The sequence below is a fragment of the Macrotis lagotis genome, chromosome 3, assembly GCF_037893015.1.
Source record: "Macrotis lagotis isolate mMagLag1 chromosome 3, bilby.v1.9.chrom.fasta, whole genome shotgun sequence".
NCBI lineage: Eukaryota > Metazoa > Chordata > Mammalia > Peramelemorphia > Peramelidae > Macrotis > Macrotis lagotis.
The window spans coordinates 92,454,330-92,476,992 of NC_133660.1; the positions used below are offsets into that span (position 1 = coordinate 92,454,330).

A 22,663-nucleotide genomic window follows, 5' to 3' on the forward strand; every position below is an offset into this window, starting at 1 on the left:
ACTCCAGGGCCAGTACTCTATTCTTTGGGTCACCTAGCTGCCTATGCAACTCACATTATATTAAGAATCAGAAAGAAATGGAATTTTATTACCTGATCACCAGCTTTCTTACATTAACAGAGATAGAGCTTGTAGCTGGAGTGAAAGATTTACTGGCATGGTAGGTCACATAAGGATAGTCAGGTGATGTAGCAGACCCAGGGTCATCCATAGTGTAAGGAAGCTCTAGGTTTCCATTCTGTCTCTCATATAAGCTGCCTGTATCACTACAACCCAGTCACTTAAGCTTCAAGAGTGCTAGGAAATTCTCTAAGTCTCCAAGTTACTGAAGAATTATCATCTGTATTGGAGGAGGAAGCTCCCATATCAGGAATTTCCCACATGGATGAAATCACCAAATGGTCTCCATTTAAAGCTTGCATTTTATTTTTAAAATCAATCTTAGGTCACTCTCTGTCTTCTTTAGGGTCACACAGCTAAAATATGTCAGCTAGATATGGGCCCTTGAAGATAGCTATTCCAGACTTCAGGCCAACTCTAACTTTTCCACTACTCCAGTTGTATGACTACTAAATTATTTCTCTCTGGTGTGTGTGAGAGAGAGAGGGAGAGAGAGAGAGAGAGAGAGAGAGAGAGAGAGAGAGAGAGAGAGAGTGTTCTTCCTTTTTCACCCTTTTTTTCCTCTGGAAGATTTTAAAGTGCAAACATAAATGAGAATAAATGCAAGTCCTTCTAACACTTTAGTGTGAATGAGTTTATCAGGTGATTCCTTGCTGACAATCTGAGTGAAAACACCTTGTAGAAGGTGGGGAGGGCACTGAAAGAGAAAGTGGGGGAGGTACATGAGACAGACATTGCCTCCCTGGAAGGGCCAGCCCTTCATTTGGAAGTTAAGCAAAAAGGGGAACATTTTTTCTCCTGGAGTTGGGAAGGCAGGAAATGAAAAGAAGGCAAAGTGGAAAAGGGATTACAGTCATACCTCTCTTAGCTGCTAATTTAAACGTGTGGACATGTGTGCATTTCAGGACAAGTTTCATAGACTCCAGGGCATGCCCTGTGTAGGCTTCTTTCCCTTTTATGGTGTTGTATATGTTATTGGCAGTCAAGAGATGAATAAGCATTTTTTAATCTGCAATCAGTCATTTTGCTGGGAGTACAAGGACTTAACTCTACAATGCTCTTTCTCAATTTCCTGACTTCTCTCTCATTTCTGCATCTACTACCCACTCACCCAAGAAAAAAAGAAATGAGAACAACCAAAAAACCCCTGCTTTCTATTTTGTAATTTATGACAAGTGAAGACACCTGGAGTTGGGAGATTTCTTATGGAGCCACAAGATCACAGAGTGTGCGGTGGTGGGGTTTTGGAGGGGGAGTGGAGGTGCAAACTATTCTTTTATCATTAGATGTCACACCCTATGTTTTCTTCAATCTACTAGATTTTTGTTTTTTCATTAATCTTGAAAAATAAAACCTCTGTCTTGGGCATACTTCATTATGCCTGCATGATTTGATTTTCTCTCACTGTTTTTTAATCATGGAACTCCTGTTTGTATTTGTGCTCTCCAAAGCTGTCATTCAGTGGGAGGGAAAAGTCAAGTGGATGTTCTTGCTTGCTGCTACATTAGGCCTAGTATTACTTATTTTACACCACTTGTACATGAACACTTTAAAACTTCCTGTATATTGAAGTAGATCCCAATTCATTCATGCTTTCTTAGAATGGGTGATTCTTGTCCATGTTTTTTTTTTTTTTTTTTTTAGGTTTTTGCAAGGCAAACAGGGTTAAGTGACTTGCCCAAGGCCATACAGCTAGGTAATTATAAAGTGTCTGAGGCCGGATTTGAACTCAGGCACTCCTGATTCCAGGGCCAGTGCTCTTTCCACTGCGCCACCTAGCTGCCCCTTGGCCATGTTCTTTCACAGATCCTCACAGAAGATTCATTCAATGTCTTAGAGGTCATTTCTAGGTCCTTTTTAAATTTTTGAATGCTTAGATTGTCTATCTGTTATCCTTACATCACTGGTACTCCTCATTTCCTATTCATCCATTTCCTCATGCCATTTCTTTATCACTAAAAATATGCTAGAGCCTATTTGAACCCACAATGCCTCTCTCCATTGTTTTTTGGTTCAACCTTAATTTCTTGGAGGTGATAATATTCCAAGATTTACAACAAAAGGGCATTTATTGGAAAAACATTTTTTGTTGAAAAGACAGCTCTTTGCACCAGGGAGTAGCTTGAGATCAATAAAATTCTGGGTTATTTCCCTAAATGAAATCCTCTTATTCAATTCTGGAGCTAATTTGCTGTCCATCTGTAATGCCTGATCCCCAAAATGGAAATATTAGGAAAATTAATTAGTATATTACCAACTACAATGCTTTATAAATTTAGATTAGGATCTCCAAAAGGTCAAATTTAGGCAAAAGGAAGGCGAACTGTGATGGAAAGTATATAGCATTGGACTGTTGACAGTGGACAACATAATGCTGATACATATATTTTCTTGAGTGCTGTTTGTAATCCTAACCTGTGGTCCTATTACAGGTGGTCAGTATTTCAGAAATCCCAGGTTAAGGTCACTAGCTAGCATTTCTGTAATGGAAAAAATTTCATCACATTTAACTCACACCTCAAGGGATGAAGCCAAGTGAAAAGATGCAGTGATTAAATAACTGAAACAGATTTACTCCCTGACAGCTTGCTAGGTCACTCATCATTATGTACTCAGGTAACATATATGATACACACAGCTGCATGTCTGCAGTTGTGTCCAATCCATTGTCTCCACAGGTCTGCCAGTTGAGAATGAATCTGGAAGATGATTTAAGAATACACGATTCTTCCTTCTTTTTTAGGTTTTCCTTGTTTCTGAATTTTCTGACATCTTTATTTGTTTTTTTTAAGGGTTTTTTCCAAGGCAAATGGGGTTAAGTGGCTTGCCCAAGGCCACATAGCTAGGTAATGATGAAGTGTCTTGAGACTGGATTTGAACCCAGGTATTCCTGACTCCAGGGCCAGTGCTTTATCCACTGTGCCACCTAGCTGCCCCATTTTTATTTGTTTTTTAAAAATATTTATTAAGTGTCTATTTTGTGCCACTCATGCACTAAGTACTTTTCTATTTTATAGGCATAGAGAGCTGTTCTTAGAGTAGGGAAGACTAGGGTTCAAGTCTCAACCCTGTCTCAAACAGGCTATGTGACTCTGGGCAAATTCCTTGGTCTCACATGGCTCCAGGCAATTCAGGCTACATAAATTGTGGAAGCTCATACTAGGATTTTCCTACATTAGGAAATCATAGATGTTTCAAAGTTACTTTAGGAAAAAAAATGAAAAAAAATTGAACTTAGATTGTCTTGGTCAATTCCTTCAATTCTTCCCATAGTTTTTTTTTAAAATGTTCTAACCCATTTATCTCTTCATTGCTATTTTTCATTAGTGTGATTATCAGAGGTGAAGCTGGCTAAGATGGCAGTTGCCATGTATATTACTGAGGAAGAGAGAAACTAGCATCATTAATGGTTAGAGCAAGCCATTCTATCTCACTTCAGAACACTGAAAGTTCTGAAACCATAAACATTCAATTCTATGATTTTTTTCTCCATACAACCTTCCAGTGTTGGATTTTATTGTGTAAATAGTTGAATTAGCAATTAATCATTGACAGTTGACCATTGCTAATGCTGGTGATACAAGTCCATTTTGCAGCCATATTTCAGGAGCATTTCTCATATAGAAAAAAACAGAATTTTTAAAAAGATAGGATCTTTCTTGATAAAATATCTAAGTTTTGATAAACTGTCTAAGTAATCTTAGACCAAAAATGATTATAGATAAAAAATAATAAACTGTAATTCTTTTGAGTAACATTCCAAAAATGAAAATGAAGATGTGACAAGTGCCAAATGTATGAATAAATGATAATTTGAAAGGAAATATTGAACATCGAAGCACATTTCAGGAGTCAATTCTCTGATGCCTGGGCTTAATGGGGTTAATTACATCATTTGAAAATTCAGTTCTGTCCTTAGAGATGAAGTTTTTCTCTTTCAGAATTTTCATATAAAAACATAAATAACTACTTTGGAAAGTGAAGTTTCATTTTTCTATACCTGAATGCAATGTTTAAAATCTAGGTCATAAGCAACTCATGATGTCATTCTAGAAACTTGTGTTTCTCCCCTTCTCTCTTAATAACCACAGAATTGTTTTGTCTGCTTTTCATAGACATAGCAAATAAAATAAAATAAAGCACTCAGAAGAAAGAAATTATATACACACGAACATCTCCACAATCAGAACTCAAAGCCAAGGCATTTTTGAACTCTGGAGATAAGAAAGATAGTTAATGCCTGTTAACAACTTCCAATGTTTGTGCTCCTGTGATTTATATTCAATTTAAAACAACTGCTAAGGAAGACATATTTCACTTAATTGAAAGCACAGGCAAGGTTGAATCATTAAAATGATTCTTCTCTTTGTGTCAAATCAGAACTTGCTTCAGAAAATATTGTAAAGTAGATATTTGAAACACAGTCATGAAAGAAGCTTCAATCTAGGGGCCAGCCCCACTGTATGCAATGTGATAAGCAGAATGTGGTAAAGTGGAAAATGTGTCAGCTCTGGAGTTAGATACCTCTGCTCAATTCCTTCCTTTGACACTTTACCTATGTGAATTAAACAAGTTATTTTACCTATGTGAGCCTTAGTGCTCTTATCTGTAAAATGAGGGGTCTGGATTAGTTGGCCTCTGATGTACCTTCTAGCTCTAGGTCCAGGATTAATGATAGATCAGTCCACTTTTAAGTTCATTTTCTCACAGAGATCAAATCCCCTTTAGTCTCTGTACCTAAGATTATTTTGGATATTCAATACTGAAAAGTATTTATGGGAGTAAACAAAGTCATCCACAAGTTATTCTCCAAATTTTGCTTTATACAACCCAAGCCCTTGGCAAGTCTCTACTATGTAACAGTACGCTCAATAGTTCTTGACTCTGAATTTCTGTTGGAGGGTGAATTTGTATTAAGAAAAAATGATTAGCTTTTGGAGATTGCCTTGAATTGACCTACAGTTTAATTTCATTTTAAAATGCATTGTGTTAGTAACTTTTATTTTCACATTACAGTCATTTCTGGATAAATCTCTATCTTCATCCAATTTGAAGTCTACCTTGGAAAAAAATGAGCAAAAAAATGAGTAGTCTGAAATATATGCAATTGTTTGCCCTGGTAGTCTCCAGTTTCTCTACTGAAAAGCAGAAGTTACACTTCCATTTTTGTTTTCTGGGACCATTGTTGGTTTTTCAATTACTTAAGAGTTCAGCCATTTTTCAATGATCATTTCCTTGACACTGTTGTAATTGTTTTGTATGCTCTTTTGGATCCCTATGTTTTATTTTGTAGTTGTCTGGCTATTTATTAATTAAAAGGAAGGTCTTCTGTCTGCTGATTTACATACCAATTTGAACAGTTTGTTGTATCACTCCCTGATGGCATACCTCTGTGACTTAACCTTTGTAATCTCTTGTATTTTTAAGAAATAATTGGTGCTAGAGTCAAGTGATAGGCTGGGGCATGGAATATCAAGGGAAAGAAAAAATGAAAATCAAAACAAAATAGAAATAAAATCAAGCAAATGAATCTGATTTTCCCAACTTTCTTAAAGTGAAGGGCTGGGAGTCTTCAATGGTTTATTCTTATGAAAGTGTGAGCTCATTCAATATATAGGCACATACTGAAAGGAATTTCATTCTTTCCACTGACCTACATCAGATTAGCAATTTGAGGTTGCTATGCTATGATGGAAGATTTACTGTGACCTTGTTCCTTCATTTATTTCTCTTTTTCTCTGGCCCTAGAATGGTTTCATTTGTAACAGTTCTTGGTTGAGTGGTGCCAATGGAAATAGCCCATGCAAAGTTTATCATCCTAAGAAAATAATGGAAATTAAAAATGAAGGTGGCATTTGAGGAAAGATTCAGTTCAAGGAATTCATAATCCAAATTCATTCACTTGTGAAGGAGCTATATATACTATTTGTAAAATGCTAAGGACAATGCCTATTACATAAAGTGCTTGCTTGTTTATTTTCCCAATACATCAGGGAAAAACATTACAGAGTTGGAACTTAGGCTGCAGTAAGTTTGGAGGCATCCTGGAGGTGTGGTGGAAAGGACCCTGGCTTTGGAGTCCGAGGACCTACATTCAAATCTTCTGACACTGATTACCTATGTGACTTTGGGGAAGTTACTTAACTGAAACACTTTCCTCATCTGGAAAAGGAATGAAGGCATTGGATTTTATAGTCTTTGAGATTGCTTCCAGTTCTAAATTTATTATCTATACCAAAGTGAATATTTATCTCCCTAATATATAGCATGGCTGCTCCTAATAGAGGAAATTCTTCAAACAAATCTGCCTACAAAAGTGAATTTACAGTTCCCATTCAAAAAAGATAAGAAAAGATATATTCATTAGGATATATAACACCTCTTAACACATCATGCCTTGGACTACTGCCAGGTAGCCTTGGCTAAGCTCTGCCTTCCAATTCATGATCTAAGACCATGCTATATTTCTAAGTCCTCCTTTCATTTTTTAGCTGATACTCATATTCAGAACACAATTTTCTAATCCCAGTGATTAAGTCCTTCTCTGCCCCTCATTCTTCTCCTAGTTGCTTAATTCCAGAGAATTTATAATTCTATAAACATAGGAAGGTTCAAAACATCTTTGCTCTATGGATCACACTTGTCTATAAGACAAAGATACATTTAAAGTCTAGTCTGCACCCCAGTACACACAGCTCACTGATTTTGCAGAAGAAATGATCACACCTAGTGGTCTTTTCAGGCAAAAAGGCAGAACAATCCCCTTGAGTCACATCCCTCACCTCGGATATTTATTTTGTTTGAATTGTCCCCAGACGTACTGCCCTTCTGCAGATGGGGAGAAGCTGTGGAAAGACTCTTTGGCTTGAGGGTGAGGAAAGGGACTATTCTGGCCAAGTGGTTCATTCAACAAATAATTACTTCCAGGCAGTTTCAGCTCTGACCAGGTAGAGAAATTAGAAATGAGGAGAATTGTATAAAACCATGCAGAAAATACTCACAGTTTTGGTTTGGCAAGCAGTGGAGGTGGCTCCTTTGTGGGCGAAAGCAGGACAGCTGGTTTTGGGGCAGATTTATTACTATTCGCTTTGCCATTAATCAGGCCATTTACTCCATGGTTCAGATGGATGCCATTGGTTTCCTTCCTGGCAGAGTTGAGTTGCAGTTGAAGGCCTGCCATGCCTGGTCCAAGCTCAGGGTGGTTCAGTGACTGGCTCTCTGGAGGTGGCTGTGGAGTCATTTCAAAGGAGCTGATCTCTAGAGGTGGAGGGGGAAGTGGATCATGTTGGAAATCATCACTATTGGATTGTCTGATGGAGTCATGGCCACAGTTTTCCATATTGGCTAAGGAATGGAGGGAAGGAAGATGAAAAAGAAGAAAGGGAAACAAAATAAAACCCAATTCCAATAAGTTATTTTCACACCATACAAAAATATTTTATAAACACTGCAGTGCTGTTAATTGATCAAAGGACAAGTGACTACTGCATCATGTTCAAACAATGCCAGTTGGATATATTTCCTGGAGGATTTTAGTAACTTCCACATTTGCTTCAAATGAACATTGACCACTGGATTTCATATTATGCCTTTGTAAAGGGAAACCAGCTACTGCTTATTTAGCAGCAATAGAGGATGTAGAAATTTCTTACAGACTAAAAACAGAATTTGATCAGTGTTGAATTTACTATACTAAGTGCTGGGAATTCCTGCCCTTAAGGAACTTGCAGTCTAGTGTTGTAGACAGCAAACAACTACATGCAAACAAATAAGATATAGAATAAATAAGAGAAGACACTCAAATTAAAAGGAGTCAGGGAAGATTTCTTGTAAAGGATAGAATTTTATTTGGAATACAAAGAAAGTCAGAGAAACGAGTAGACAGAGTGGAGGAGGAGGAGGAGAGCATTCCAGGCATGGGGAGCAGTCAGAGAAAAGGCTTAGAACCTAGTGAGAATGACTCTTGTTCGAAAAAGAATAGGCCAGAAGTGGGGATTAAACTGTATGGACGGGAAAAGGGACATGGGGAGAGCTAGATTATGAAGGACTTTGAAAGACAAATTGAAGATTTTGTATTTGATCTTAGAGGCAACAGGGAACCACTGGAATTTATTGAGCAATTTGATCAAATCCAGACTTTAGGAAAATCATTTCAGTGACTGAATGGAGGATGAATCTGCTTGTGGAGAGACTTGAGGCTGGCAGCCAGGAGGTGAAGTGGACAGGAATGCTGGATTGGAGTCATGAAGACCTGAGTTAAAATCCAACCTCAGACATTTACTAATGTGATCCTGGGTATTCTGTTTGCCTCAGTTTCCTCATCTGTAAAATGGGGATAAAAACAGCACTTTCTTCAACAGGGTTGTTATGAGTATCAAATAATGTAATAACTGTACTTTCCAGAGTAGCTGACAATAGTAAGTGCTTTATAAATGTTAGTGCATAAGCAAGACCCACAATATTACTATAGTACAGACTCAAGGGCCTGTGTTAAAGACCAGAAAAGGGGTTAAACTTGAGAGATGTTTCCCTCTCCCCCAGAGAACCATACTATCTCTATATCTCTGTTTTCATCACCACTGAGTTTGCTCCATGCACCAGAGTTTCTAGCTATGGTTTTAATGTCACATATCTCTCTCTGATCCCCTGAGAGTGAATTAGCAATTCTTGCATTATCTTTATAATGTGCTCAGTATGTTGGTGAAAGAACCTTCCTCCTCAACTCTAGTCTTTCCTACCCCCCACATTGAAGACTGTCTCATTCATGTAAGTTCTTCCCATGTCGTTCTAGGCCTTGTTTTTCTGCTCTTAATTGGGAGGAGTCACTCTAGTCTACAATCACTGTTTTATCACTTTACTTCTTTTTATTTTGCCTCTGCTGCCACCTAGCACCAAGTTCCTGGTCTCCAGGAATCAGTCAGAAAAATATGTCCAGTGCCACTCCAGGTCATCAGACAAATCCTGATTGATGACCCCTCTGAGAAGTAAGGAAGAGGTTTTCAGAAAGGTAATTACTGAAAGAAGTAAAGCAATGAAAACTCTCAGGTTTTTTTAGTATTAGAAAAGAGATAATTGTTTTTCACCGGTTTATTTGTGAGCTTGTATCAACAATATTTACCATGTTTGTTCCTATTCCCACCTTCTGTTCCAGAGAAAAATCCTGTATAAGAAAGGATTTTTTAAAGGTGTTTGTGGGGGAAAGACTAGTTCAGTAAAATAACTGAAAGACTGAAAAAGTTTGACATTACATTTAGTGCTCCATAGCCTTTCATATCTGAAAAAAAGTAGGGAATGTTCCTTCTTAAATCTCTTCTTCAAGACCAACACTAGTCATTTGAATTATTTTTTGACATCCTTTTTTTGTAGGTAATTGGGATTAAGTGATTTGCCCAGGGTCTCTCAGTTTGTTAAATGTTTGAAGCTTTATTGAATTCAATGTTCCTATCCTTTGTATGGTCCAATTGGTCCTACATCCATTGTTTGTTTTTAAAAAAGGAGCAATAAAATATGCTAGTCTTCACAAAATGATTGTATCTAGTTGATGAAATTTAATTACATAGATTTAAAAAAGCATTTCTCCTTTCCTGTATTAATTCCCCTCTTATGTTTCCCTTTCTGGAAACTTCACTGATGATCAATTACATGAATGTCTAGATCAGCTGTGGGGCTGCTTCACCATGCCCTGCTGCCAGCTTCTGCTGTCAAATGTTAGCAGGATCTGATCTATTAGTTTCTGAGTTTCTATGATAGTTTCTTAATATGTCACAAATCTGGACTACATTTCTACAGTGTTTTAACAGTTTGCAAAGCATGTTTCTCAAAACTAAATGAGATAAGTGGAATAAGAATTATTATCCCCATTTTGTAGGAAGAAAAATACAAGAAATGAAAAAAATCTCTGGATTCCAAGATCAATGGTAATACATAGCATTTTTACATGTGTGTGCTTGCTGATGTCACATAGTTTTGAAAGCTCCTCCTATTTCCTCGACTTTTGTTTCTATTTACAAAGTTGCTTGCTGGGAGAAGTGAGCAAGACTTTAGCAGAGGTAATATAGGAGTTGCTTAGAAAACTGTTTTCTGAAATACAGTCATTATTTTCTGTTTTGTTTTGTTTTTTAGTTTTTTGCAAGGCAAATAGGCTTGCCCAAGGCCACACAGCTAGGTAATTATTAAGTGTCTGAGACCGGATTTGAACCCAGGTACTACTGATTCCAAGGCCTGTGCTTTATCCACTACTCCACCTAGCTGCTCCACAGTCATTGTTTTCTGAAGTAATTGGTTAGAAAAGGCAATCTGACATGATGATGCAGAAACTCTGCATTTCTCCCATTGTTCAAGTACCTGAGTTGACAACTAGCTCTGCCATGCTGGTTACAGATCCATATTCATTTCTTGCAGAGCATGTGAAGATTCCTGCATCCTCAGGAAAAGTCTCTGCAATGACCAGGGTGCAAATTTCCTCTGGAAAAGAAGGGAGATTACATGAGTCCACAGGAGTGACATGAAGATACTCTGTTAAGAAACTGGGAAAATACCTTAAATTGTAAAGAAAATAAACAAACCAGGGAATGATAATTAGTCATATAAAATGATTTTTAAGTTAAGAAGTTTTCAGTCAATATTCTCTTTAATTTAGAAAAAAACAGATATCTTATTATCTGATCTTGTTATCTCTTCTTATACTTTTTTGTTTCTTCCTTAAGGATATGATTTCTCTCATCACACCCAATTTGAATCAATGTACAACATGGAAACAAAGTAAAGACTGACAAATTGCTTTCTGTGGGGGGTAGGGAAGTAAGATTGGGGGGAAAATTGTAAAACTCAAATAAAATCTTTAATAAAAGGGAAAAAAGTTTTCAGTCAAGTTTTAACTTTGCCCTCCTGCTTTACTTACATATTCCAACAATCAACAAACAAACTTTAATGAAGCACTTACTGTATGCCAAACATTGTGTAAGGCCCTGGGGTGTAACAAAGACAAAGAATGAAAGAAGCTTCTAGTCTAATGAGGGCAGGTGATAAGTACACATATAAGTATATTTGCAGTATCTTTAACTGTTTAATAGAAAAGTCAGCAGAAGCTTCTCTCCTCCACTCCTCCAAACTACTTTTTATTATTAGGTATCTCCTCCTCCTCCTCCTCCCCTTTGTGCATAGAGGATAAAATGATGTTCTTGTCAAATATAACCATTAGTCCTTTGTCTCATCCTGAATCTTTATTTATTGATTTTTGACCCTAAAAACATCATTTTCCATTGACTTTGTCCCTGACTCAGGCTAATATCCTTTTTTCTTTTTTTTCTTATCCTTAAAACTTCTAGGAATGCTTTATATTTACTGTCTTTACTTCCTAACTACCAGTTAAATTCACCAGCCTCTAGCAATGGCATCTCCCATGCCTTCCACTCTCGAGAAACAGTTCTTTCCAAGGTTACCACTGACCTGATCTAATTTCCAAGTTTAGTAGCCTCTTCTCAGTCCTCACCTTCATTGATCTCATTGTTACTTGACACCACTGATTACAACTATTTCCTAATACTCGTCTCCCTTGGCTTCCATGGTGTTATTCTATACTAACTCTCTTTTCATCTCTATGGTCATTGTATTTCCTTTTCTTATGTGATTTCTTTTCCTTTGTGAAGCTTCTGTTCTTGGAACTGTTCTTTTTTTGTTAATTTTATTCACTTCCCTAGCTATGGTGATGAATTCCATTGAGATAATATTAACATTTATCTTTAGCCCTGATCTTTTTTTTCCCTAGCACTTTTTGACTGCTTTTTAAAAAATCAATAGCATCAAAATTTACTCAATAAGCAGTATTTGAAAGGTCAGCATTATTTTTTGGACTCATTTCCCTCACCTCTCATACCCAATTAATTTGATGCTATTGTTCAGTCATTTCAGTCGAGTCTGATTGTAACCTCATTTGGAATTTTCTTGGCAAAGATATTGGAGTAGTTTACATTTTCCCTTCTCCAGCTCACTTTACAAATCAACAACTGAGGCAATCAGGGTTAAGTGAATTGCCCAGGGTTGTTCAACTAGTAAGTGTTTGAAGTAAGATTTGAATTCAGAAAGATGAGTCTTTCTGACTTCAAGTCCAGCACTCTGTTGTCACCTAGCTGCCCTTTAATTAATTAATTAATTACTGAGTCCCATTAATTTTATTCTCTGAACTTTTTTCATATCTATCCTCTTCCATGGCTCCCTAGTTCAAACACCTTTGCCTCATATTCAAGGTTACCATTTGGTGTTTACTTACCTTTCTATCGTTATCTCATATTAATCTTCTCTATGGTTTTTATATTTTATTCCAAAAGGCCTAATCTAACCTTTTCTGAAAATATCCTTGGGTTCATAAATTTCCATGACTCTGCTTATGATTTCCCCATAGCTGAAATGAAATGTCATCTTTCCTACCTGATGAAATCTTACATATAAAAGCTAACTCAAAGACTGTCTTCATGAGAAAGATTTTCCAAATTGCTTCTCTCAGGAGTGACTTCTTCCCATTAAGACTTTAGATAACTATTTTAGTTCTTATAAGAACTCTTTAGTTCTTATAACTTTACTCAATGTCCTATCAGCAGGTCTGAAATTAGGGTAGCTATGGAAAAGATGGGATTTAACAGTAAAAATGTTATTTGCACACGATCTTTCTTGAAGACACAGGGGATCAGAAAAGCAGAATTAAATACAACACTTAGGATATCTGGGTTTGAGTATTGGTTGCCTTTCTATTTAGACAAGTTACATATATCTCTGAACCTCACTTTGCTCATCTGCAAAATAGGGAAAAAATTTGAAAAGCCAACTTTAAAATGTTGTTTAAAAAAAGAACATTTTTAACAGCAACATGGGGGTGATGATCAAACTTAATGAACCTGTTCATTCCATCATTGCAACAATCAGGCACAATTTTGGGATGTCTGTGATGGAGAACACCATCTGTATCCAGAGAAAGAATTGTGGAATTTGAACAAAGATCAAAGACTATTACCTTGAATTAAAAAAAAAACAACCTGTTATCTTATGATGTGATCTTGCTATCTCTTATGCTTTTTTCCCCCCTTAGGGATATGATTTCTCTCTCATCACATTCAATTTAGAGCAATGTATACCGTGGAAACAATGTAAAGACTAACAGACTGCCTTCTGTGGGGGTAGGGGGGAGGGAATCGAGATGGGGGGGAGGAATTGTATAATTCAAAATAAATAAATAAATTTTAAAAAAGGACATTTAAAAGCTGTTAAGTACAAAACAAATTCAAGGGAAGATGGTAAATAAAGGTGCTATCTATGTTTATAACCTATTTGTCCAGAGTTAATAGTGTTTGATGTTGACTTGCCATTTTTAAGTAATTTTGTTAATTGTTACTGTGAATAATATGGGGGTGTTTGGGTTCCACAAGAATGTGAAGGGAAAATTGTAAGTTTACATTACAAAGACTGGGGTCTACCTATATTGCTGCCTATGGGCAAATACTGAATTAAGACAAAAGACTCCTTCAATCTGATAAAAAACTGAGATTAGGCCAGGTCTGCCCACCTAGTTTTAAATTAACCTAGGTTCTTAGACTTCTTTGCATGCTCAAGGAGGTAGCTGTTCTTGCTCATTAGTATAATGAGCAGGGTGGGGAAAACATATGAGGACCAAAGTATCAATTATATTGTGACCTCAGCCAATGATTGGCAAGAAGGGGCAGGATCAAAGCCTTTCAAACTACATAAAAGACTTTTCTGGGATTCCTTGCCCCCCCCCCCCCCAAGGTGTGTCATTTATTAAGATGTCTTAATAAATAAAAACATTTTAATTTCTCTGGACTAAGTGTTCATGAACCATTTATAACTATTACCTGTCAATAGCTATACTGCAAAGAAAATTTTAGTATTTATTGAGGCCTTTAAACAACATACTATTCCTCCTTCCTAACTTTAAAAAAATGTACTATGTCCTGGGATATCATTATCATCATCATAACTAGCACTTTTGAGCACTTTAAAAGTTTGCAAAAAGCTTCACATATGTAACTCATTTGATCCTCACAACAATAGCACTAATGTACTATTGTTGTTTAGTCATTTCAGTCATACCTGATTCATTGTGACCTCATTCTTGGCAACGATACAGGAATGGTTTGCCATTTCCTTTTCCAGTTCATTTTATAGATGAGGAAACTGAGGCAAATAGGGTTAAATGACTTGCCCATGGTCTCATGCCTGGTTAAGTAACTGGGTACATATTTGAACATTGGAAGATGAGTTTGTCTGCCTTCAGGCCTATTGTGTCAGGAAGCCATCAAAAATACTCATGGTTAGTTCTTCAGTTCTCCATTGGAGAAACCAAGTATTTGTCCTGGGTAAGCAGACACTTATTTTCTCTTCTTTTGGTGTCATTTTGTAAGATTTTGAATTTTTACAAATCAGGGATTGTTTTTGTAAGTTCAATTTTGGCAGTACATAATAGACACACAATGACGATTGAATGAAGAAGAGGCTTAAAGCATATACATAAGTGAGGGGGAGATGAAGACGGATTTCTGCACATGTGAAATATGGATTTGGGTCTTAAAATATTGTTTATTAAATTTTATGCTTTATATAACTAAATGAAAGAGTTAAACATTGCTTTCCATGTTAGATTTATATATCTACTCCATTAGATCAGGAGTCAGTAAAGAAACCAGTTGTATGAATGTTTATAGCATTTGATGAAAGACTACTCTGATAATGTTGATATTAACCTGTCAGAGGGAAAGAATTTCCATGCTTGTGTCACATGAAAACTCAGATGAAAAAGAATTTATTTCACCAGGAACTGTAACTAGTCATCACCAGAGATAAGATTGACTTGAGTTTCCCTAAGTAGGAACACTGTAGCCTTTTCTAGGTCTAATGGTAATATGTCATGTCAGAGAAAAGCCTTTGTCAAGGTGAAGAAAGATCAAGAGTGAACAAACTGTAGAAGAGAGCTCTGTACTGAGCCACGTGTGTTGAGAAAGCCATAAACTTTTCTTATCATTCAGTGACAAAATCAATGAATGGATTTTTAAAAATCTCCAGAGAAAAGTGTACAGAAAATTGAAAATGTTTTTTGAATTGGATTTTACCAATCAATATTTTTATATCTTCCCTCTCTGAAAAAGCAGAGTACAGCTTAATCAAGATTTCCTTGCCCCTACTTCTCTTTTGAGCTATCATCATTCATTTCCTCTTCTGTATACTGACAAATTTCTAAGAAGAGCAATTTCAATTACCTCCACTTTCTCAATCCTGTGAACTCTACAATATTACTTCCTTGTCTGTCCTCTTGAACCTGCTCATTTTGAGATCATTGTCACCCTCTACTGCAAACTGTCAAATCCAGTTAACTTCCTTATTTGTAAAAAAATGGGGATGATAATAAGCACCTGCCTTCCAGGGTGATTGTAAGGATCAAATGAAATAATCATTATAAAGCACTTATGGGGATGCTAGGTGGCATAGTGTATATAGAGCACTGGTCTTAGAGAAAGGAGGACAGGAATTCTAATAATTTCTGGGTAATCATTTTCTTAATGATGCTGGCATATTGCCAATAAAATGAGTAAATGATATTCTCAAATACCAAAAATGAATCATGGCAGTGGGCTCACAGTTTATATACCCTTGGAAGAATGGGTATTCCTGAGGGTATTAATCAACTCGGATTGGTTACCAATTAATGAAAAAATGAATATTAGCATGACAGATTCTAAACTATTCTAATGAGGGAATGGGGATATAAGTCTGATAATGTCATTTACTTCCAAATTAACCCTAGCCTTGGGGTAAGGCATGGAGAACCTTGGCTACTTGAATATTTAAAACAACATTGGCTATACAAAATTATCAATTTAAAAATTAGCCCACTATATTTGGACAAGCATTTAATTGATTCATTCCTAAAAAGCTCCTAAATTTGTTGAATTTCAAGTCCCTTATATGAACTGTAGGCTACCCCAATCTAGACCATATCCTCCACCCAAACCTGAGTAGAACACAATGGGATGGGAGTTTTACTTAAAATTAAATTTCTTCGTAAAGCTGAGTGGGGTGGCAATATCTGATGATTTTTTTTTTTTTGTCCTCAAAGAAGACCATGACATCAGGGAGATTATGGCTTGACAAGCACATGAATTGGATTTGAGTGAGGGGGTGCTGTGCTAAGTCAGCAGCCTCACTTTATCCTCCAGAGCTGACTGTGTTCAATGGCCAGATATAAATCAAGGTGACTGGAGATGGTCCTGTATGCTAGGCAGTCAGGGTTAAGTGACTTGCCCAAGGCCACACAGCTTGTGAGCACCAAGTGCTGAAGCTAGGTTCAAACTCCTGCCCTTCTGACTCCAAGACCAGTTCTCTAGCCACTGGGCCATCTAGCTGCGCTATATTGAGGAAAATATTACTACGAATGTTACTCCTATCTGCTATCATCAATCCTGTCCTTCAGAGGCTGAACTTTGAAACAAGAACTTTAGGAAAAAGGGGGACAGCACTGGATCTTCCCAAATCATTGGTTGTTAACGATCATTTCTCTCATTATCAATCAACAAGGGTTTACTAAATGCCTACTGAGTCCCAGACACCATTGCAAGATGCTAAGAGTACAAAACCAAAAATTAAATAGTCTTTGTTCTCAAGGAAGTCTATGAATATAGCATCAGCTCTTCCTCCATTTGGTACCTTTGGTACCTTCTCATCCAGATTCATTTTGGTGAACTCCTCATTACATAGCTGTATGTTTCTGTATCTGTTTATCAGTTTGATAAGCACTTAACAAGTATCTACTATGTTCTAGGCATTATGCTAAAAATACTGGGAATACAAAATAAGGCAAGACAGTCCCTGCTCTCAAGAAACCTACAATCAATTGAAAGAATTAATATACAAACATATATACAAAATAAAAATTGTATACAGGATAAATAGGGAATGATGATGATGTTTGTCCTTTGTTCATGACATCAGGGAGTGCTGTTATGACAAACACATGAATTGGATTTGAGTGAGGAGACCAGACTCACTTTCTCCTCCATAGCCATCTGGGTCCAGTGGCCAGATATAAATCAGGAAGACTGAAGATGGCCCGGATGCCAGGTCAGGAATTTGAATCAGCCTCAGACACTTGACACTTAATAACTGTGTGACTTTGGACAAGTCACTTAACCCTGAATGCCTTGAAATAGGAAACAACAGAAGGAAGGCACAGGAATTAAAAGATGTTGGGAAAGGTTTCCTGTAGGAGGTGAGATTTTAGTTAAACCTTAAAGGAAGTCAGGGAGGTCAGTGGAAGAGGAAGAGTATTACAAACGTGAAACAGAGAGAATGTTGGAGCCAAAAGATGGAGTGTCTTGTACATGAACTAGCCAGGAGGCCAGTGTCACTAGATCAAAGAGTTATGTATTGGGGAGTAAGGTATAAAAAGACTGGAAAGGAGGGAGGAGGCTAGGGTATGAAGGGCTTTGAATGAATTTGTTCCTGAATGCAATAGGAGTTTACTGAGTGGAATATATGTGCAAAAGGAAAATCAGTTTAGTGGCTGAATAAAGAATGGGGAAAAACTTGAGGCAGGCAGACCCAGCAGCAGTCTATTATAGTAATCAAGACATGAGGTGCCAGTTGTAAGAAAGAGACCTTTAGGTAGAAAGACAAGGAGTTTGGTTTTGGATATGATGATTTAAGATATCTACTAGCCATTCAATTCTTGATATCTGAAAGGCAGTTGGAAATGTGAGACTGGAGATCAGCAGAGAAACTGGGGCAGGAAAGGATTTGAGAATCATTAGCATGGAGATGGTAATTAAATCTATGGAAGCTGCTGAGATCACCAAGTGTAGTATGTAAGAAGAAGGGAAGAAGGTCTAGGACAGTACCCTAAAGGACATCTGTTGTTAGAGGACAATGATCAGGAGGAAGAGTCAACAAAGGAGACAAAGAAGGAATAGTTAGATATGTAAGAAGAGAACCAGGAGAGGATGGTGACCTGAAAACCTATAGAGAAAAGAGTATCAAGGAGGAGAGAATGATCAACAATGTCAAAGACATTCTGCAGAGTATGAGAATTGAAAAAAAGATCATTAGTAGCTTTAGAGAGAGCAGTTTTGGTGGAATGATAAGGTCAGAAGTCAGAATATAAGAAGTTAAGAGTAGAATGATAGGAGAAAAAGTGGAGGCACCTATTGTAGAAAAGTCTTTTGGGAGGAGTTTAGCCTCAAAGGGTAGAAGAGAAATAGGACAATTGTTAGCAGGGATGGAAGGATCAAGGAGTTTTCAGGATAGGGGAGACATGTGCAATTGTAGGCAGTAGTTTATGAGCCTGTAGAGAGAAAGAGATTGCCAAAAGTTAGAATGGGGAAGACAGAGATAACAATCTGGTGGAAGAGATGGGATGGAATGGGATCACTTAAACAAGTAAAAGGATTAGCCTTAGTAAAGAGTAAGACCATTTCATCATGAGAAAGAGGAATGAAAAAGATGAGTGGGATAAGTCAATTGAATAATAGGAGATGAGGAAGAGGGAGATGAGGGAATTCATGGTGAATGGTCTCAATTTGTTTTTTTTGTAAAATATGAGGCCAGGTCTTTAGCTTTCACTCAACTGATCAGTCAGCAACCATTTATTATACAATTTTTATGTGCTAGACCTTATGCTGAGCAATGGGAATATAGATGGTCCCTTTCTCAAGGAGTTTATATTCTAACAAGTTTATATTCTAACATATAAAAGGAAGCATTGCATAAGGACATGGTAGAGAAAGCTTGGAGTGTAGCCTGGAGAAAAAGGAGACTTGACTGACTTGGCATTCTCCTTTAATGGAGGTTGTTGGAAGAGCCACTCAATCAGAGGAAGAGGCTACAGAAACTGAGCTTCTAGTGTGTGAATGCTTATCCAGGCCTAGATAGAATGTCCAGGATGATGAAGTTTCTGGGGCATGCTATAGAGATTCCAGAGAGAAATGGAGGTTCTGTTCTTTTCACACTTGTTGTCTGTGCTCATTGTTTCACATTTGTTACCAGTATATTAGGTTATATTTTTCCATGTTCTGTCCAGAAACAGCTCAGAAAAGATTTTTTGTACAGTGCTGAATTCAAATTAAAAGTGATCCAATTTGTAAAAGTGAATGGAAATCATGTTGCTGAACATAAGTTTGTTCCTCCTCCAACTGAGAAAAACAACCTGAGCATGGCTACAGGAAGAAAACCCCCCACTGAAAACACCTCAGCAAAAGAAGGTCATGAGAGACAAGCCAACAAAATGGCCTGAGTTAGAGAGGGAATTAAAGAGCAAAGGGTAATTGGCATTCCTGTGTCTACAAAGTTGGTTCAGCAGGAGGCCAGAAGAATTACTGATGAAAAAGAAGTTCTGATTTCAAAGGAGGACACAACTGGTACTTCAGATTCATGAAAGTGAATGGACTAAGCATGTGTTCATGCACCGGCCTTGCCCAGGCAGTGCTTGTGGTCAACCATAGACCAGAGCACAGGCAGGAGAGCAGTCAGAGTCTCTCCTAAGATAGTGATTTGTCATCAAACACAGATGAGGACAAGCTGGGAGTTTGGACAGTGGTGAGGAGTTGTATGAATTTTATGATGAATAAAACTTAAGTTCAATAACTTTATGTAGTAGATTTTTTTTTCAAATTTTGAGTCCCAAAATTAAGGTGTATCTTATACATAGGGGGAAATACAGTACATTAGCTATATTAGTATTAGACATTATTATCCTTGACTTTGTTCTTGTTCTCCTCTAAGTAAATAACATTAGGAAACTATGGACAGAATGCTCTTTGGGGTTTAGAGGTTTACTATGCCATTCTGAAGACCTTGGTTTATGTGCTTTTAGGCTGATCCTGGCTCAGTGTAATTTGCAGCAAAAATAATCCCAGTGGCTCACATTTATAGAAGGTCAAAAGGTTTGCAAAGCATATTACATACATTATCTCATTTGGCAAAATGAGACAATATAAAACAAAGTGAATAAGGACATGTTGAGTAGAATAAAGGAGTGACATTATTTCATACTGCTTTTCCTCACTCCAGAATCAAAGTGTGTTGAGAACAAAGGAGTTCAGCTGCCTAAGTCTGTCTCAATGGAGTTTCCTTAATTCAATCACAAGGCACTGGGAGCTCTGAATATTTTGTTATGAGGCAGCACATCTGTGTCAATTAAAACTGGATTAATTTTCTTTTTTGAAGTCATTGCATGTCTAAAGACTTCCTGTGCTTGAAAGATCAGTCAGAAACGAGTGTCTAATTAAAAGCTCAGCCCACGTTCTCTTCAGACTAAAATACTTTCTTTGGCAAGCTGGTGCAACAGCTCTAAGAAGCACATATACAACAGTTAGGGCGTTTCATATTTCTGGAGCGTGTTGGGTCTTAGTGGACTCATAATGATGACAAATGGTTCATGAAAGACCCTACCAGACGGCACAGAGTAACACTGGCAAAACAGTACAGGAAAGTCCTTACAAAGTCTCATTCTGTCTTTGGTAGGTGTGTTGAAATGCACATCTGTTTGCTTAACTTTATGCAAACTTTCTGGCTTTTACAATGCTCCAGTGGTGAGGTTAAAACCCTTACCAGCTTATCACAATATCACTGGGATCTTGACTCCCAGTTGCTGCTAGAATGGTAATAGCAGATAGGTCAAATTCATTTCTGTTCAATTCTCTAAGTGCTGGCCTATGTCCTTTAGAGTGACTTCTTAAAAACCAATCAAGTCATCAATCCCAAAACATTTATTAATTGAATAATGACCATCTGTAAGGTACCAAAGAACAAAAGAAAAGACAAAAATGAAACATTTACTGTTCTCGTGAAATTTGCATTTTATTTTCTAGGACAAATTCTTAAATTAAGAAGATATTAAAGTCCAAATAACATTCATATAGGTTGTTTTTCCTAAAAGCTATCAGCAAACCATGAAATTATGTATGGAATTTAGAGTTAGAAACGAATTTAGAATCACAGGATTTCAGATTTGGAAGGAACCACTGAAGTCATTTAGTCCACCCTTTCTGAGAAAAATCTCTTAATAAAGTAAAATAATTAAGCAAAACTAACAATGCATTTACTTCATCTTAACTACTCTGCACATAGTTAAAAAGGTTGAATAAATTCTTCACCTGTGTTAGCGCAATAAAACAGATCTCTTTACAGAAATAAATAAAATTAATTTTTCACATATATTTTCAAACTAAAAGACTCTCACAGATCATTTAGTCTCTGCCTCCTCTCCCTTTTCCCCCTAGTTTTTTAAAGTTTGTTTTAAGGCAATGGGGTTAAGTGCCCAAGGTCACACAGCTAGTCAATTATTAAGTGTCTGAGGCTGGATTTGAACTCAGGTCCTCCTAACTTCAGAGTTGATGCTTTATCCACTGTACCACCTAGCTGCCCCCTCCTCTCCTTTTTTTTTTTCCATTAGGTTAGTCCTAGTCCAGGTTAGTCTTAATTGGACCAAAACTAGAAGTCTCAGTGAAACTAATTGATGCTGCTTGGTCATATTAATAAAGATACAGAAAGGAGAACCCATCTGTACCTATCTGGGAAATCACTATTGTTTCAAGGCAGATCCAAAATTAATCCTAATAAAATCAGGGTACTATGTGGGTTATTCTTATACACTTAGTTCTTCAGTTGGTCTGTTTACAATGATGCTGGGGGCTGGCACTCTAATAACTTCACAAACGCCATATCCCCTTCTCACCACAGAAGAGATAGGGCTGGAGGAGGTAAAGGCTGACACTTCCTGGAAGTCTATTTTTCACTGAAGTATCTGAGCAAAACCTGAACTTTCTGAGCTTCTGTTTCTGGAACAAAGTAAGCACTTATATGTTTTATCTCTATATAGAGAATTAGTTGTACAATGCATAGGTCTTGGACTTGATATTTAGTAGCTTTGTGAACCTGTATTGCTTCTCATGCTTTTTTTTAAATTTATTTTTTAGGTTTTATTTTTTAGGTTTTTGCAAGGCAAATGGGGTTAAGTGGCTTGCCCAAGGCCACACAGCTAGGTAATTATTAAGTGTTTGAGACCGGATTTGAACCCAGATACTCCTGACTCCAGGGCCGGTGCTTTATCCACTGCACCACCTAGCCGCCCCACCTGTATTGCTTCTCAATCTCAATTTCTTCATCTTTTAAATGGGGATAATAACAACAGCAGTTTTGTGAGAGTTAAATGAGATAGCCTTTGTAAAACTCTTTGCAAACTTTAAAGCCCATTATATAAATGCTAGTAATTATCTATCTACTAATCGATCATCTGCCTGTCCATTCTTCATTTCTATCATCCATCCATCATCTATCATCTATCTGTCTGTCTATCTATCTATCTATCTCTCTATCTATCTATCATCTATCTATTTATCTGTCTGTCTGTCTATCTATCATCTCTACCTAACATATATCTTTATCTGTTCATGGTATCTATTAACTACCATCTCTCTCTCTCTCTCTCTAGCATCAATATATCTGGATCTAGCTACTTCCCCTGCCACCCCCCTCCCGCCCATATCTC

At 37.1% G+C, this 22,663-nt stretch overlaps 1 protein-coding gene and 1 long non-coding RNA gene across 6 annotated transcripts in view; one reads left to right on the forward strand and one right to left on the reverse strand.

The window, feature by feature from the left end:
- Positions 1-11,964, forward strand: part of LOC141517705 (uncharacterized) — a 90,848-nt gene extending 78,884 nt beyond the window's left edge. For 2 of the 3 annotated variants that reach the window (XR_012476951.1, XR_012476955.1), the window contains exon 3: positions 10,522-11,964. This is a non-coding gene — a long non-coding RNA (uncharacterized LOC141517705). Of the gene's footprint in view, positions 1-9,009; positions 9,123-10,521 lie in introns of those variants that run through there. The other variant, XR_012476952.1, reaches the window with a different exon arrangement.
- Positions 1-22,663, reverse strand: part of PALLD (palladin, cytoskeletal associated protein) — a 498,686-nt gene that overhangs the window by 235,371 nt on the left and 240,652 nt on the right. For all 3 annotated transcript variants that reach the window (XM_074228994.1, XM_074228995.1, XM_074228996.1), the window contains exons 9-10: positions 10,465-10,584; positions 7,122-7,464 (exon numbers count right to left, since the gene is read on the reverse strand). In XM_074228994.1, coding sequence (XP_074085095.1) covers positions 7,122-7,464; positions 10,465-10,584 — 463 coding nt within the window. The remainder of the gene's footprint in view (positions 1-7,121; positions 7,465-10,464; positions 10,585-22,663) is intronic.